Source organism: Impatiens glandulifera, chromosome 1 (assembly GCF_907164915.1).
Source record: "Impatiens glandulifera chromosome 1, dImpGla2.1, whole genome shotgun sequence".
Taxonomy (NCBI): domain Eukaryota; kingdom Viridiplantae; phylum Streptophyta; class Magnoliopsida; order Ericales; family Balsaminaceae; genus Impatiens; species Impatiens glandulifera.
This window is the reverse complement of record NC_061862.1, coordinates 5,871,081-5,885,151: the sequence shown is the minus strand read 5'-3', so window position 1 is coordinate 5,885,151 and position 14,071 is coordinate 5,871,081. Positions and strand designations below refer to the sequence as shown.

The following is a 14,071-nucleotide window of genomic DNA, read 5'->3' as shown; positions in this document are numbered from 1 at the left end:
GAGATAAGTGACATAATTTTAATTTATTATTTGTTTGTTAAGATGTTTGACATTTATTTTAATTTTCAAACAAAGTTAAGTTTTTTTTGAAAATGAAATAAAAAGATGATGGTAAGAAGAAGTTTGCAGGCCCCAACTAAATCCAGGCGGGCGCACCGCACTTGTTCACCGGTCGCTTCTTTCTTTCTTTCTTCATTGCCTGGTATTGTATTATGATCATTTTCATTCTCACTTCATCATCTCTCTCTACTGAAACTCTCGCTTTCTCTTTCAACAATCACATTTACTTTGAAAGAGAAGAGATGAACTAGTCGACTACTGAGCGAGCGAGCCAGACAAAACTAATTCAGATGGGAATGTCCGAACGATGAGCACAGCAGGGGCCGACGAAGAAGACGAGGAAGAAGAACGTTTCTACGACTCTCTTGATCATATCCTTTCTTCAAATTCCTTATCATCTTCCACTTCATCATCTTCTGAAGAAGAAGAAGAAGAAGATAAATATTCTAATTCAAGCTCGGATTCCCATAATTATGCCCCGGACTGTCCGGTACCAATCCCTAGATTTCCTATTGCCGTTTCCAATAACTACGATGTATGGATATCCGAACCTTCCTCTGTCCAAGAACGTCGTCTGCGTCTCCTCCGCCGTTTCGGCCTTAGCCGTGATCCTCTTCTATCCTCGGCAACCGACGACGATTTCCATGGAGATTTTGACAGATCGTTCTCTGCGGATCAGTTAAGCAATAGTCGGCAAAAAAGTGGTAATGTTTCTTGCAGTTATTCCAACGCACGCGATCATCTTTCCCTTCATCATCTAGCTGATGGCCAATTTGTAAGTAATCGTAGCGTTTTACTTGAAGCTCGAAGTTGTAATGCATCATCACTCAATAAACCGCCTACTGGTAAGAATAGTAGGAAGGTGGAAGAGACACGAAGCGATTCTATTAGCTCAAACGTTAATATTGTTGAAAACGGTAGTAATGGAGAATTACATGTTTTGGATTTTGATGATGTTAATGAATCTGTATGTAGAATTAAGGATCTCGACAATGGGAAGGAGTTCGTTGTCGATGAGTTTCGTGATGATGGTATGTGGAATAAGTTGAAAGAAGTGAGCACTGGAAGGCAGCTGACAATGGAGGAATTTGATATGTCTGTTGGGCAATCACCTATAGTTCAAGAATTGATGAGGAGACAGAATATTGAGGATCTGAATAAAGATGATATGTATAATCACAGTGAGAATGGAAGTTCAGAGACTGTTTTAAGATCAAGGAAGAAAGGAGGAGGAGGAGGAGGAGGAGATTGGTTAAAGAGTATAAGGCATGTGGCAGCAAGTGCAGTGAAAGGGAGAAAAAGCAGTGATGAACGAGACACTTCGTCGGAGAAAGGTGGGAGAAGGTCTAGCTCTGCAACCGATGATAGCAAAGATGGTTCATTCCATGGACCTGAAAGAGTTCGTGTTCGACAGTATGGAAAATCATGTAAAGAGCTCACTGGATTGTACAAGAACCAGGAGATAAATGCTCATAATGGTTCCATTTGGACTTTAAAATTTAGTTTGGATGGGAAATATCTTGCCAGTGCAGGAGAGGATTGTGTCATTCATGTTTGGCAGGTTGTTAAAACTGAGAAGAGAGGAGATCTGTTGTTGGAAGATGGGAATCTCAACTTCTTACTTGTGGCTGGTGGGTCACCTGAACCAACTTTAATGATGTCCCCAAGAAACGAATTTGGAAATAAGGAGATGAAGAAGAAGAGAAGAGGGAGGAAGTTATCTTTCAGTCAAAAATCCATTAATCTTGATCATGTTCTTGTGCCAGAGACGGTTTTTGGATTATCAGACAAGCCTATTTGTTCATTCACAGGTCATTTGGATGATGTGCTGGATCTATCGTGGTCGAAATCACAGGTTGGACATATTCTTAATCCGTATTTCTTATACAAAATGAATTGCATTATAATTGTGTTTAATTTTCAGCAATTGCTCTCATCATCAATGGACAAAACTGTGAGATTATGGGATTTGTATAGCAAGTCATGCTTGAAGATCTTCTCACACAGTGATTATGGTACAAATCCGATGTTACTGTTTGTGTTCCCAATTTGTTTGGTATTGACATCTACCAGATCATACTTCCAATTGGTTTTGTCTAATTTTGTTTTGTTTTGTTATAGTGACGTGCATTCAGTTTAACCCTGTGGACGAAAGGTATTTCATTAGCGGATCGTTGGATGGTAAAGTTCGCATATGGAGTATCCCTGATCGTCAAGTTGTTGATTGGAGTGATCTGCGTGAAATGGTCACTGCTGCTTGTTATACACCAGATGGAACGGTTGGTTAGATGTCTATTCATATGATTTTCTTTTGCACTAGAATTAAGCTGAACCGATTTCATTTTTGTTTTATCAAATCAGGGAGCGTTTGTTGGCTCTTACAAAGGGAGCTGCCGGCTATATAACACATCAGGTACAAAATAAAAATTACAAAGAATTATGAGTGCCTTGAATTCATTTTATTTAGTTGGTTTTGTGAACAGAGAACAAATTGCAACAAGAATGTGAGATAAATCTTCAAAACAAGAAAAAGAAGTCTCATAAAAAGAAAATAACAGGTTTTCAGGTAATCTCATCAATCACACATATTCTTATTCCTATTTGGTTTGGTTTAGGGTGTTAACTTTGTTTGAACAGTTTGTACCAGGAAGTTCATCGGAAGTCCTTGTAACTTCTTCTGACTCGCGAATACGTGTTATTGATGGTGTGGATTTGGTTCACAAGTTCAAAGGTTCTCAATCACTAGAAACTCATTTGATTCCCACTATTTATTTTTTGATTTTGATAATAGTTAATTTACTCAGGCTTTCGCAACAGCAACAGTCAAATATCAGGTTCCATTACAGAAAATGGGAGGTATGTGGTATGTGCAAGCGAAGACTCTCATGTATATGTTTGGAAACAGGAAGAGGAGTGGTCGTATGGAGCTGCTGCTACTTCTACTACTACTAGACGAAGAAGCAAAGGAGGAGGTGTCTCTGTTGCTGGAGCTTACGAGCATTTCCACTGTGAAGATGTTTCGGTTGCCATTCCTTGGCCTGGGGTGTCGGATTTTAGGAATAGTCTACATTTTGATCAATCAGAAGAAATATGTGCCCCTAATCATCTTCAGAAGAAATGCAATGGAATCATTTCTGGTGCTTCCAGCGGATACTTCTTTGATAGGATATCCCCTGCGACTTGGCCGGAGGAGGAGGAGGAAAAGCTTCACCCTGCCGCCACCAAAAGGCATAGCCCGCGAGTTAGCCTCGATGATTTCTCAGATGGGTTGGGCCAAAATAAGTCTGCTTCTTGGGGAATGGTAATTCTAACTGCTGGCCTTAAAGGAGAACTCAGGACTTATCAAAATTTTGGATTACCAATTGGGGGGATATAACTATATATATATATGAAAAAACCCGACAAACTCATCACAAATGGCGATTCTAGTAACGATTCTTTTACTACTTTTACGTATGATCTGTATATCGATAATCCATTACAAGAATGTATAATGTATAGAGATGGCAGTTCTATGATGGCTACACAGTTTTTGTAATAAGTTTGAATAAGTCCTTATTATGATCAAACTTTATCAAATAAGCCAGGAATTAATCTGTAACCAAAAAGGGTACCACTTCTTTACACAAATTATTTTATGATAAAGTTTTCCGACCAAATCCAACCCTCTGATGCAGCGTGCGTGGCTAGGATGAACCTTTATCAAGATTCGTTGATTCTTACGAATACCGAACGTTGATAGATATTGAGGAAACCTCGTTTTCTGATTAATAATCTTCCCCTAACAAAGTGTTTTAAGATCCTTTAAATACTCAAACCCTAGCTTGCAAAAGAAATAAACAACTTTTAATAAATTGCAAAAAACACCCGAAACTAATAAAAAAATGCGATTTTGAGCCCCTAAACGTTTCCGCCCGAAAAACACTAGGCAATCGTCGAAATCTGACACTTGCGAGATATTTTCGGATGCTGCAACTTTCGCATAAACGCCTCTTCGACTCGCACCGCATCATTCCCCCCAGGGTAGAAAAGATTCGTCCTCGAATCTGGAACCGCATCATCCTCATCAGAAGAAGACTCACCCACAAAAGGAACAAGATGCTTCACATTGAACACATCAGAGGTACGCACATGGCTGGGAAGGCGTAAACGATAAGCATTGGGGTTGATCTTCTCCACAATCTCAACAGGACCAATCTTCTTAGCAGCAAGCTTGCTATATTCATGAGCTGGAAAACGATCCTTAGTCAGAATAGCCCACACAAAGTCACCAACTTCAAAATCAACAGCACGCCTTCTCGAATCAGCCTTCTCCTTGTACTTGGCAGTAGCAGCAACCAAGCGGTCATGAGTGGTCTGATGAACCTGAGCCAACTGACCAACAAAATCCGCAGCAGTGGAATGAGGACGCACCTTGCTGGGCAGCGCTAACAAATCAAGAGGAGCACGCGGAGACAGCCCGTAAATCACATGGAAAGGACTGAAACCAGTGGAGCGATTAACAGCGTGATTGTGAGCAAACTCGGCCTGAGGCAGCTTCAGATCCCAAGCCTTAGGATGATCCCCAATTAAACTGCGCAGAAGGTTCCCCAAAGACCTATTAACAACTTCAGTTTGGCCATCAGTTTGCGGGTGATAGGCACTGCTAAAATTCAGCTGAGTATTAACCAAACGCCAAAGACTCCTCCAAAAGTGACTCACAAAGCGAGTGTCCCGATCAGAAACTATGGAGGCAGGAAGTCCATGAAGGCGATACACATCCCTGAAATAAAGCTGTGCAACAGCCACAGCATCAGAGGTTTTCTTGCAGGGAATGAAATGAACCATCTTCGAGAATCGGTCAACCACCACAAAAATCGAATCAGAACCACGCTGGGTACGTGGCAGCCCAAGGACAAAATCCATACTGACATCAGACCATGGTTGAGTGGGAATAGGCAGAGGCAAGTATAACCCGGCATTAGTCGAAGCGCCCTTAGCCAACTGACAAACACGACAACGAGCAACAAAACGCCCCACCTCTTTGCGCATCGAAGGCCAGAAATAAGAAGCTGCAAGAAGCTGGAAGGTACGATCACGCCCAACATGGCCTTCTTTGTGGAGTTCCTGAATCATCCTCAAACGCAGGCTGCAATCTAGAATGCACAGCTGCACACCGCGGAAAAGGAACCCATCCTCCAAGACAAAGTCCCTCGAATCCCCCTGTTGGATGCGAATGAGGACCTGAGAAAAGAAAGGATCATCACGATAGAGGTCCACAAACGAATCAAAGCCGGGTACATGGACACGCATCTCCGCCAACAGCCCATGACGACGACTCAAAGCATCAGCCACGCGATTAGACACACCAGCCTTGTGTTTAATCACAAAAGTAAACTGCTGTAAATAAGAGACCCACGAAGCATGACGATGAGAAATCTTGTCCTGACCACCAAGATGCTTGAGGGAATCATGATCCGTATATAAGACAAACTCCAGCTGAAATAAATAATGACGCCAGTGTTTGACTGCCTGGACAATAGCATAAAACTCAATATCATAGGTACTGAAACGAAGTTTAGCGCTAGACAGTTTCTCACTAAAATAAGCAACAGGACGCCCAGATTGGCTAAGTACAGCCCCAATACCCAATTTCGAAGCATCACAATGTAGTTCAAATGGCTGGGAAAAATCAGGAAGAACCAAAATAGGGGCTGAAGTGAGTCGGTGCTTGATCTCAACAAAGGCAGCCTCGGCATCATCCGTCCAGAAGAACTTAACCCCCTTCATACAATCAGTGATAGGAGCCGTAACACTACTGAAGTGAGGAATAAAACGCCGATAGAAGGAAGCCAAGCCATGAAAACTGCGAACTTCAGTGATCGAAGAGGGGCGGGGCCACTGATTGACAGCCAGTACCTTACTCGGGTCCACTTTCAGGCCCTCCCGAGACACCACATAACCGAGGAACTGGGTAGAATCAGTAAGAAATGTGCACTTCGAGGAAGCAGCATAGAACTTGTCACGCCGGAGAACAGATAACACCTCACGAAGATGGGAGAGGTGTGCTACCTCGCTGTCACTGTAAATCAAGATGTCGTCGAAGTAAACGACTACAAACTTCCCAATGAAAGGGCGAAGAGCCTGGTTCATCACACGCATAAAGGTGCTAGGAGCATTCGACAGACCAAACGGCATAACCAGCCACTCATATAAGCCCTCACGAGTCTTAAAGGCAGTCTTCCACTCATCACTCATGCGAATACGAATCTGATGGTATCCACTCTTGAGATCCAGTTTGCTAAACACAGAAGCACCACCCAACTGATCCAACAAGTCATTCAACCGGGGAATAGGAAACCGATAACGCACTGTAATCTTGTTGATAGCACGACTATCAATGCACATACGCCAAGACCCATCCTTTTTTGGGGTAAGAAGGGCCGGGACAGCACAGGGACTAAGGCTCTCTCGAATGTGTCCCTTAGCCAGCAAGTCCTCCACCTGTCTACGCAACTCTTCATGTTCTTTGGGACTCATGCGGTAATGAGGACGGTTGGGTAGGGCAGCACCTGGAACCAAGTCAATGTGATGCTGGATATCACGCAAAGGAGGCAAGGCACAAGGCAGATTCTCAGGAAAAACATCTGCAAACTCCTGTAACAGCGGCTGCACTGGAATAGGCACCTCAGAACTAGCACCACAGGTAATCAGCGAACAAAATAGAGCAAACACCATGCCTGATTCGACCATGGCGGTTTGAAAAGGACCCCGAGACAACAAGGTGGCAGGGGGGACACATGATGAGTGGGGGCAGCACCCTTCTTGGGCTGATTTGGCATCAACACAATCTTGGTACCATGAAATAAGAACGTGTAGATATTAGCACGCCCATCATGTATAACAGAATGATCAAACTGCCAAGGGCGACCAAGTAAAAGGTGACAAGCATCCATAGGAACCACATCACAATATACAGCATCACGATAATGGGAACCAATGGAAAAATTAACAAGTACGCGCTTCGAAACTGTAACATCCGTACCTTGACTCAGCCAGGACAAGCGATAAGGCTTGGGATGAGGTTCAGTGGACAGACCCAGCTTCGAAACTGCAACCTCAGAAATCACATTCTCACAACTCCCAGCATCAATGATGAAGGTGCAAACTTTGCCACCGATGGTACAAGTGGAATGGAACAGATTATTGCGTAACCACTCGTTGTCAGGAGCACGAGGGGTTAAACATGATCGACGAATCACCAAAAGGGGGCCAACATCACCAGAAACATACTCCTCCGCTGCCTCATCATCATAAACATCATACACTGGGGCTGAATCTGAAGGAAGAGCAGAGTCAGGATCATCCACCTCAGTAAAAAGACCACGATTGGTGGACTTTGGGTTGCGACACTCTGCTTGGCGATGGCCAACTTCACCACAATTGAAACAACGCAAGCCACCGGGACGTCCCTGCGGGGGGGCTGTAGTGCCGCGAGGGGGGGCTGGGGTGGGATGGGCCGACTGGGAAGAAGAACCAATGCCACTAGTGGGGACAACCTGTTTTCCAAAGCTACCCGAACCGCGCCTGGCTAGCTGTTTCTCAGCCTGTGAAGCACGCTGATGTGCCTCAGAAATAGTCAAGGGATCAAACATATTCAAAATATCCTGCAACTGGAGGCGAAGGCCACCAATATAGCGAGAAACCAACTGGAGAGGGGACTCAGACAGGTCAACACGAGCCACAAAGGTGTAAAACTCAGTGGAATAGTCATCCACGGAACGAGAACCCTGACGAAGATTCTGGAACCGCTGGTACAGGTTACGTTCGTAATTATATGGTAGAAACGCAGCCCTAATATGCTTCCTGAATTTGTCCCAATTCGTGAGCTTTGCCTTACCATGACGAACACGTGTCTGTTTCAACTGCTGCCACCATGCTTGTGCACGACCATGTAAGCGGATCGTAACAAGGGGTACACGACGATCTGCAGGAACTTCCTTGAAATCCAGAATCTCTTCAACCTGAGAAAGCCAATCAATAAACTCTTCCGGTGATAGACTACCATCGAACTTAGGGATGTCCACCCTGAAAGCCTGCTCCCAGCGATGATTGGGGCGTTCAGGGGATCGATTCCGAAGACCACCGAGAGGGTTTTCATCTGTCATCGTAACATCATCTTCAGGGTGGTGCATGTGCATAGATGCATCCATCCGTTGCGTCAACCATTCAACCTGCCGCCTCAAATCGTCGTTATCACGGCGAAACTCAGCGTTTTCACGTCGCAACTCAGCAAGGTCACCATCATCAGCACCAGGGGTAGGGTTGCGCGGCTGTCTTCGGGGCGGCATACCTCAGGGTCGACTGGAAACTGATACCAACTGATGCAGCGTGCGTGGCTAAGATGAACCTTTATCAAGATTCGTTGATTCTTACGAATACCGAACGTTGATAGATATTGAGGAAACCTCGTTTTCTGATTAATAATCTTCCCCTAACAAAGTGTTTTAAGATCCTTTAAATACTCAAACCCTAGCTTGCAAAAGAAATAAACAACTTTTAATAAATTGCAAAAAACACCCGAAACTAATAAAAAAATGCGATTTTGAGCCCCTAAACGTTTCCGCCCGAAAAACACTAGGCAATCGTCGAAATCTGACACTTGCGAGATATTTTCGGATGCTGCAACTTTCGCATAAACGCCTCTTCGACTCGCACCGCATCACCCTCCTAGCTTGCGCCATGGCACTGCGTGGTGGGTAAGAGTTTCGGGTTGTTTGTATCCCACTCAGACGGTGGGTTCGTTTTTCTCTCTCGACACAGGCCATGGTTTATTTTGAAGAAAAGAAAGTTGAGTATCAAGTTCATTTGTTACGAAGTTTAGGAAGCTGAAATTTTAGTAAATGGTTCAAAATTGCATAAATTATATTTATCGATCAATCAGATATTCATTTCAAGAATACAATAAAAACTTAGGCTATTTCTCTTTAACAAATTACCAGCCATGGTGACTGCCGGAACCACCTTTGCCACCTTGACTTCCAGGTTTGCCATACTTCCTCCACCGTTTCTTCTCGGAATCCTTCCCTTTCTTGGAGCTGCTTCCTTCTTCCTTTCTGCTACTTTTCTCTTCTTTCTGCAGTTTCAGTTTCTTTGACTTCTTCTTCACCTTTGATGACGCCTCTCTCTTTTTACCAGACGAAGAAGGCGATTTTAATGGAGTAGTGACATGCCCATTTCCCCTAGGGAGAGGGATTTCATCGTCATTACCTACATTCCAGTTACAGTAAATATCTTGTTTGTCATCATATTGGTCCTGCAACGGCTCTCCAGCCCCTGGAAGTAACTCTTTAAATGTCACAGATCCGTTCGAGCCTCCTTTCCTCTCCAACAAAACTGAGTCAGGTCTTATTATGGTGCCAAGAATGCTTCTATTGCTGCCAAGACCAATAATGGTCTTCACATTTGTAAGCGTTGAGAATGCCATGGAAAAGGCTGATCGAACCTGATGCAATCAAATCGTTTTTAAAACAACTATAATAAATATCAAAGATTTTTTATGAGATCAAAGGGTTGAAGGTTTCAAAATCAAACCTGGAAATAATTAAATGAGCTCTTCCCTATGTCATTTTCAGGTGCCTATTAAATGCAGAAATATCACAGGTTAGTATATCAATTTGGATTGATTTAATTTTCATATAAAAAGAGAAGTATCACCTGTGGATCCTCAAGGCAGAGTGAGAATGGTCGCCCGTCAATTAAAAACCTAACAAAAACAAAAAAACAAGAAGCAAACAACAATTAGACAGCAGGGAAAATGATGGATAACAAAGAAGAACATTAATGTAGAACAAGAGTTATGATGTGTACCCTTTGCTACTCTTCACAAAGAATGTGCCCTTTCCATTGCATGATACTCCAACATCGGAGATGTTCAATTTGCGTCCATAAAAATCAAAAAAGTGTACCTGATCCCAAGATTAACGCATCCAACTCAGTATTCATGTACATTATGATTGAGATGAAACGAATTAGAAACTGGATTGGTCCAAGTTGTTCAATAAACAACCTTCGCGTATTTGAGATAAATTTGTTAATATAAACTTCAACAAATAAAAAGGTATATATAAATAGTGATGTTGGGGTTTTGTACAAATATTGAAATATGTTTTAATGTAATTGTGCTGTTTAGTCAATATTTCATCTACCAAGTGGCTCATTGACTCATAAATATTGTGGATAACATTAAAAAAATTTACCAAAAGTACTCCGAGGTTTAGTTCTGGAGAAGCTCGTCGGTGGTTCATATTCTGCATATTGAGAAACACACAGAAATATAAAACATGAGAATGATGGCATGCAGAGACGAAGAAAATTTATAAATTAATAAATTAATTACCCGCAGCATTGCAATGAGCATTGCGAGGAGAGCATACGAACCAATTCCACCCGTGTAGACCTGTAAGACCATGCAAATCAGATGTGGAAGATTCTTACGGAAAACAAGAACAGGCTAACAAAGTTTCAAACCTCATTTAGCTCTCTTTGCTGTAGAAAAACTTTCAAGATCAAACACAACGGTCGTAGTGGAGGCCATTTAGTTACTGCTTCCTGAAAATCAAACCATTTATCAGATAAGTATAGAATGTGCCCGCACAGGAAAATCTCAATTAAATGTGCAGTAAAAAACTACCTTTATGAAATCAGCTGCTTTAGGCCCATTTTCCAAATCAAAGCTGCACATGACAAAAACCAATCATATGAGTGAAATTTGAAACACTAATCAAACGGTAAAACCCAATGGAGAGATTTATATGAAATAAGGAAAAACAATGCATAAGATTAATAAAGAAGGTATATATCCAATCATTGAATGCACTGCTAAAACTTCTTCATATCAAGAATAATATATATAATAGCATAGACCAAGAATCTTAGATAAATAGTTTTGTATCTTCACAGAATTCAATAAAACAGTTGAGAAGCATGGAAAAATGTGTTACTCTTCGCTCTCTTACAAAATAATTGGTATGTGTATATGAAAATACTATACACCTCAATTCAAATTTTTCAAAAACATATCGAGTTTCCGGGTTTGTTTTCACCTTAGATCAAATGAAATCCCACTTTTCTTCTCTATGAATTTGATAATTGGTACTCGGGCTTTTGCAATAACCTGAAAAGACATAGGAAGTCATTTGAGGAGTCAATTGTGACAGTAGAATGAAAGAATTCAAGACTAGCAGGTTGTGTACCTGTATTTTCTTTGCAATGCCTTTTTGAGTAAGCGCTCTAGCAAGCGCTTGCAGGCCAAGTCTTGGAGTTTTGATTTCTGACTCCAAAATCACAAGCTAAAACAGACATTTGGAAAGAAATAAGCATTGATTTCGTTCAAGAATGACCGATGAAAACGTGATTGTAGGCTTACATCAATGTCACTACTTGGAAGGTATAACCCTGTCCTGAAAGATCCAAAAACCTCACCCTGCACAAAAGGTTTAATAATTCACTCAATTTGTACAAGTTGTGATCATATATGGCTGCTTTAGAAAGGGTGGTTGAATCTATCTGACCTTGCTATTTGGCCATATATATTTGATAACTTCAAATACACGATCAATTGATGCTTTTCTTTGTTCTTGTTCTTCTTGGGTTGGTGAGAGGAAATCACAAAAATCCAGTATCTCTGTAATACAGAACATAGTAAGAACATGCACAACTATTTTTTTTTGCTGAAGTAGGACCGTAAGTATATCATGATACTCAACAAAAAAAAAAGATCATCATCATAAATAAAGATAAGATATTTATAATCAATTCAGCACCAGCTGAAGTAATCAAAGAAATAAGGCGTACCCTTGTGAAGTTGAAGCATGGGACTCTTGAATCGACAATTCCCCCTAAACCAGTTCCCCTCAAGAGTGTTCTCTTCTACCGTGTCCTTCGCCGACTTGTGATTTACAGCAGAAGGGAGAGGAGTAATGACCAAATCCTCTTCTTCATCATCATCATCAGCGGCGACGTCAAGAGAGAAAAAATCAGTAGCTTCTATCTCGTTCGAGGGTGCGCAAGGGGTAGACAGAGAGATTTCGTTGCGGAAAACAACGTAAGGTTTGGATTCAATGTTACATGATGGGGATTCGCCGGCGGCGGGATCGGCGGCGGTGATAGGACTTAGGGTATCGTACAAGAATTGAGATTTGAATTCGGCTTCCATTGTAGGGAAGAAGCGAAGGATACTGTGAGAAATCCTGGCTCGGGTTATTAGCGGGCGGGAGGGAGGGAGGGAGGTTTATTAATAATACGGAATTTTTGAGGTCAAACAAACAAAGGAGTTATTTTTGAGTTACAAAAGGTATTTGGGCCGGATTTAGGACGGCCCGTTAAAATCATATTGCATCCTTTTGGATATCAAAAATAAAGGGTTCATTTAAACATATTTTTAGACTCTCAAGGTGAATATAAAATATATATACGTAATTAAATTATGGCAATTAAAAAGTTATAATGAGAAGTATTCGTTTTTGGATTATTCAAGTGATTTGATTAATTTAATTTTTGGTTTCAATTCGAATAAATTCGTCAAATTCAAACTAAATTCGAATATTTTTGTCATATCAATTTTGAATTCGAATTATTCAAAATAAATTAAAAAAAAAAATTCAATTAAGATATCAAATCTTCTCTAAAAAATTTAACATAAAAAACAAAAAAAATTGATTTGGACAATGAAATTATAATTAAAGCAAAGTCACTAATTCAATGTGTCTTGCAACATGTGTATGAGAGAAAAAAATATATATTTTCTTTTTAAAATAATACCATATTCAGGAGATTATTTTTTTTTAGAAAATGATCATGTTTTGGAGTTTTTTTTGTTCCGAACATATGTTCATGTTGAGGAGGTTTTTTTTCCTAAACATGTTTATTTTATTCTCTCATGTACAAAAATCTCATGAACATGACTATTTTTTATTTATTTATTATTATTTTTAATATTTTTTTTTCTACATAAGTGAGTAGTGACCGGTCACATCAAATTCGCGATCTTGTTATCGTTCCCAACTTCGTTGCCTTATCCTATGACTTAAAAACAAATTATATAATTTATTAAATCATAATTGTCATATTTAAAATTTAATGAATTCAATTTTATAATAAATTTTTTAAAATTATCATATAATTTATTTATAAATAATTAAATTAGAGATAATAAAATAATACCTTGCTCAAAATTTTTAATATTTTCTTTGTTTATTTGAGACTATACCAATGATAACTCTAGTAAATTGGGTTTTACTAATATATAATTATTTAATTATATATAATATAATTAAAATAAATAATAAAATACAAAATTGGTTTTTCGACTTTGATTTCGAGTTTAAACCCATAATTAAATTAAAAATCTTATTTAAATTCGAATTAGTTTAAAATTTAATTAAAAAACAAAAATGAAATTTGAATCTGATTTATTCTAATTAGGTCGGATATTGGTTTATGCCAACTATTGAAAACCCCTATTTGCAATGTTTTGAAAATTGTTCCGTTTATCAACTCGGATTATTTTACGAATGATCCGGTTCGAACGATTCTATCCAACTGTCATTTTTTATTTTTTATTTTTTTTATATATATATATATTTTTTTTTTAATGTATCGAGTCATTCATTGTTTAATTCTGAAAAAACCAACCTGAGAAAAAAAAGTATCCACGCTTTGATTGACAACTGACTAGTTTACATTTTCTCACTAATGTAGATTTATATATTATTATTTATTATTAATATTTTTAATCTTTGATATTTTTCTTATCTTTCATTTTTTTTCTCTATTTAATTGGTCGTTATATATGGAACCAACTAGGGCGGCAAACGGTCACAGTCAGCGGGAGCCGGGAAGAATGGCCGCACTGTTGGAACCTATCGGACCGAAGCTGCAAGCGGTCATAGTCATTGGATGAGAGAAAGAGAAACGCATCACGTAGGAGATAACTTTTTGAACCGAAAAATTCCGATTTTAATTTTCAGTC

The 14,071-nt window shown here is 40.0% G+C and overlaps 2 protein-coding genes across 2 annotated transcripts; one reads left to right on the top strand and one right to left on the bottom strand.

Moving 5' to 3' along the window:
• Positions 1–223: 223 nt before the first annotated feature.
• On the top strand, positions 224–3,508 carry LOC124913261 (WD repeat-containing protein 44-like). The gene is made up of 7 exons (XM_047453860.1): positions 224–1,915; positions 1,985–2,075; positions 2,182–2,339; positions 2,422–2,473; positions 2,544–2,626; positions 2,698–2,791; positions 2,865–3,508. Exons 1-7 carry the CDS (start codon positions 368–370, stop codon positions 3,434–3,436), a joined length of 2,598 nt encoding a protein of 865 aa, XP_047309816.1. The 5' UTR covers positions 224–367; the 3' UTR covers positions 3,437–3,508.
• Positions 3,509–8,943: 5,435 nt separating this feature from the next.
• Positions 8,944–12,303, bottom strand: LOC124921433 (terminal nucleotidyltransferase 4B-like). The gene is made up of 13 exons (XM_047462095.1): positions 11,896–12,303; positions 11,613–11,725; positions 11,468–11,524; positions 11,295–11,390; positions 11,145–11,215; positions 10,733–10,775; positions 10,570–10,650; positions 10,439–10,498; positions 10,299–10,349; positions 9,910–10,007; positions 9,757–9,805; positions 9,634–9,678; positions 8,944–9,544 (listed from the first exon to the last, which is right to left on the bottom strand). Exons 1-13 carry the CDS (start codon positions 12,254–12,256, stop codon positions 9,035–9,037), a joined length of 1,635 nt encoding a protein of 544 aa, XP_047318051.1. The 5' UTR covers positions 12,257–12,303; the 3' UTR covers positions 8,944–9,034.
• Between the last annotated feature and the right edge of the window lie 1,768 nt (positions 12,304–14,071).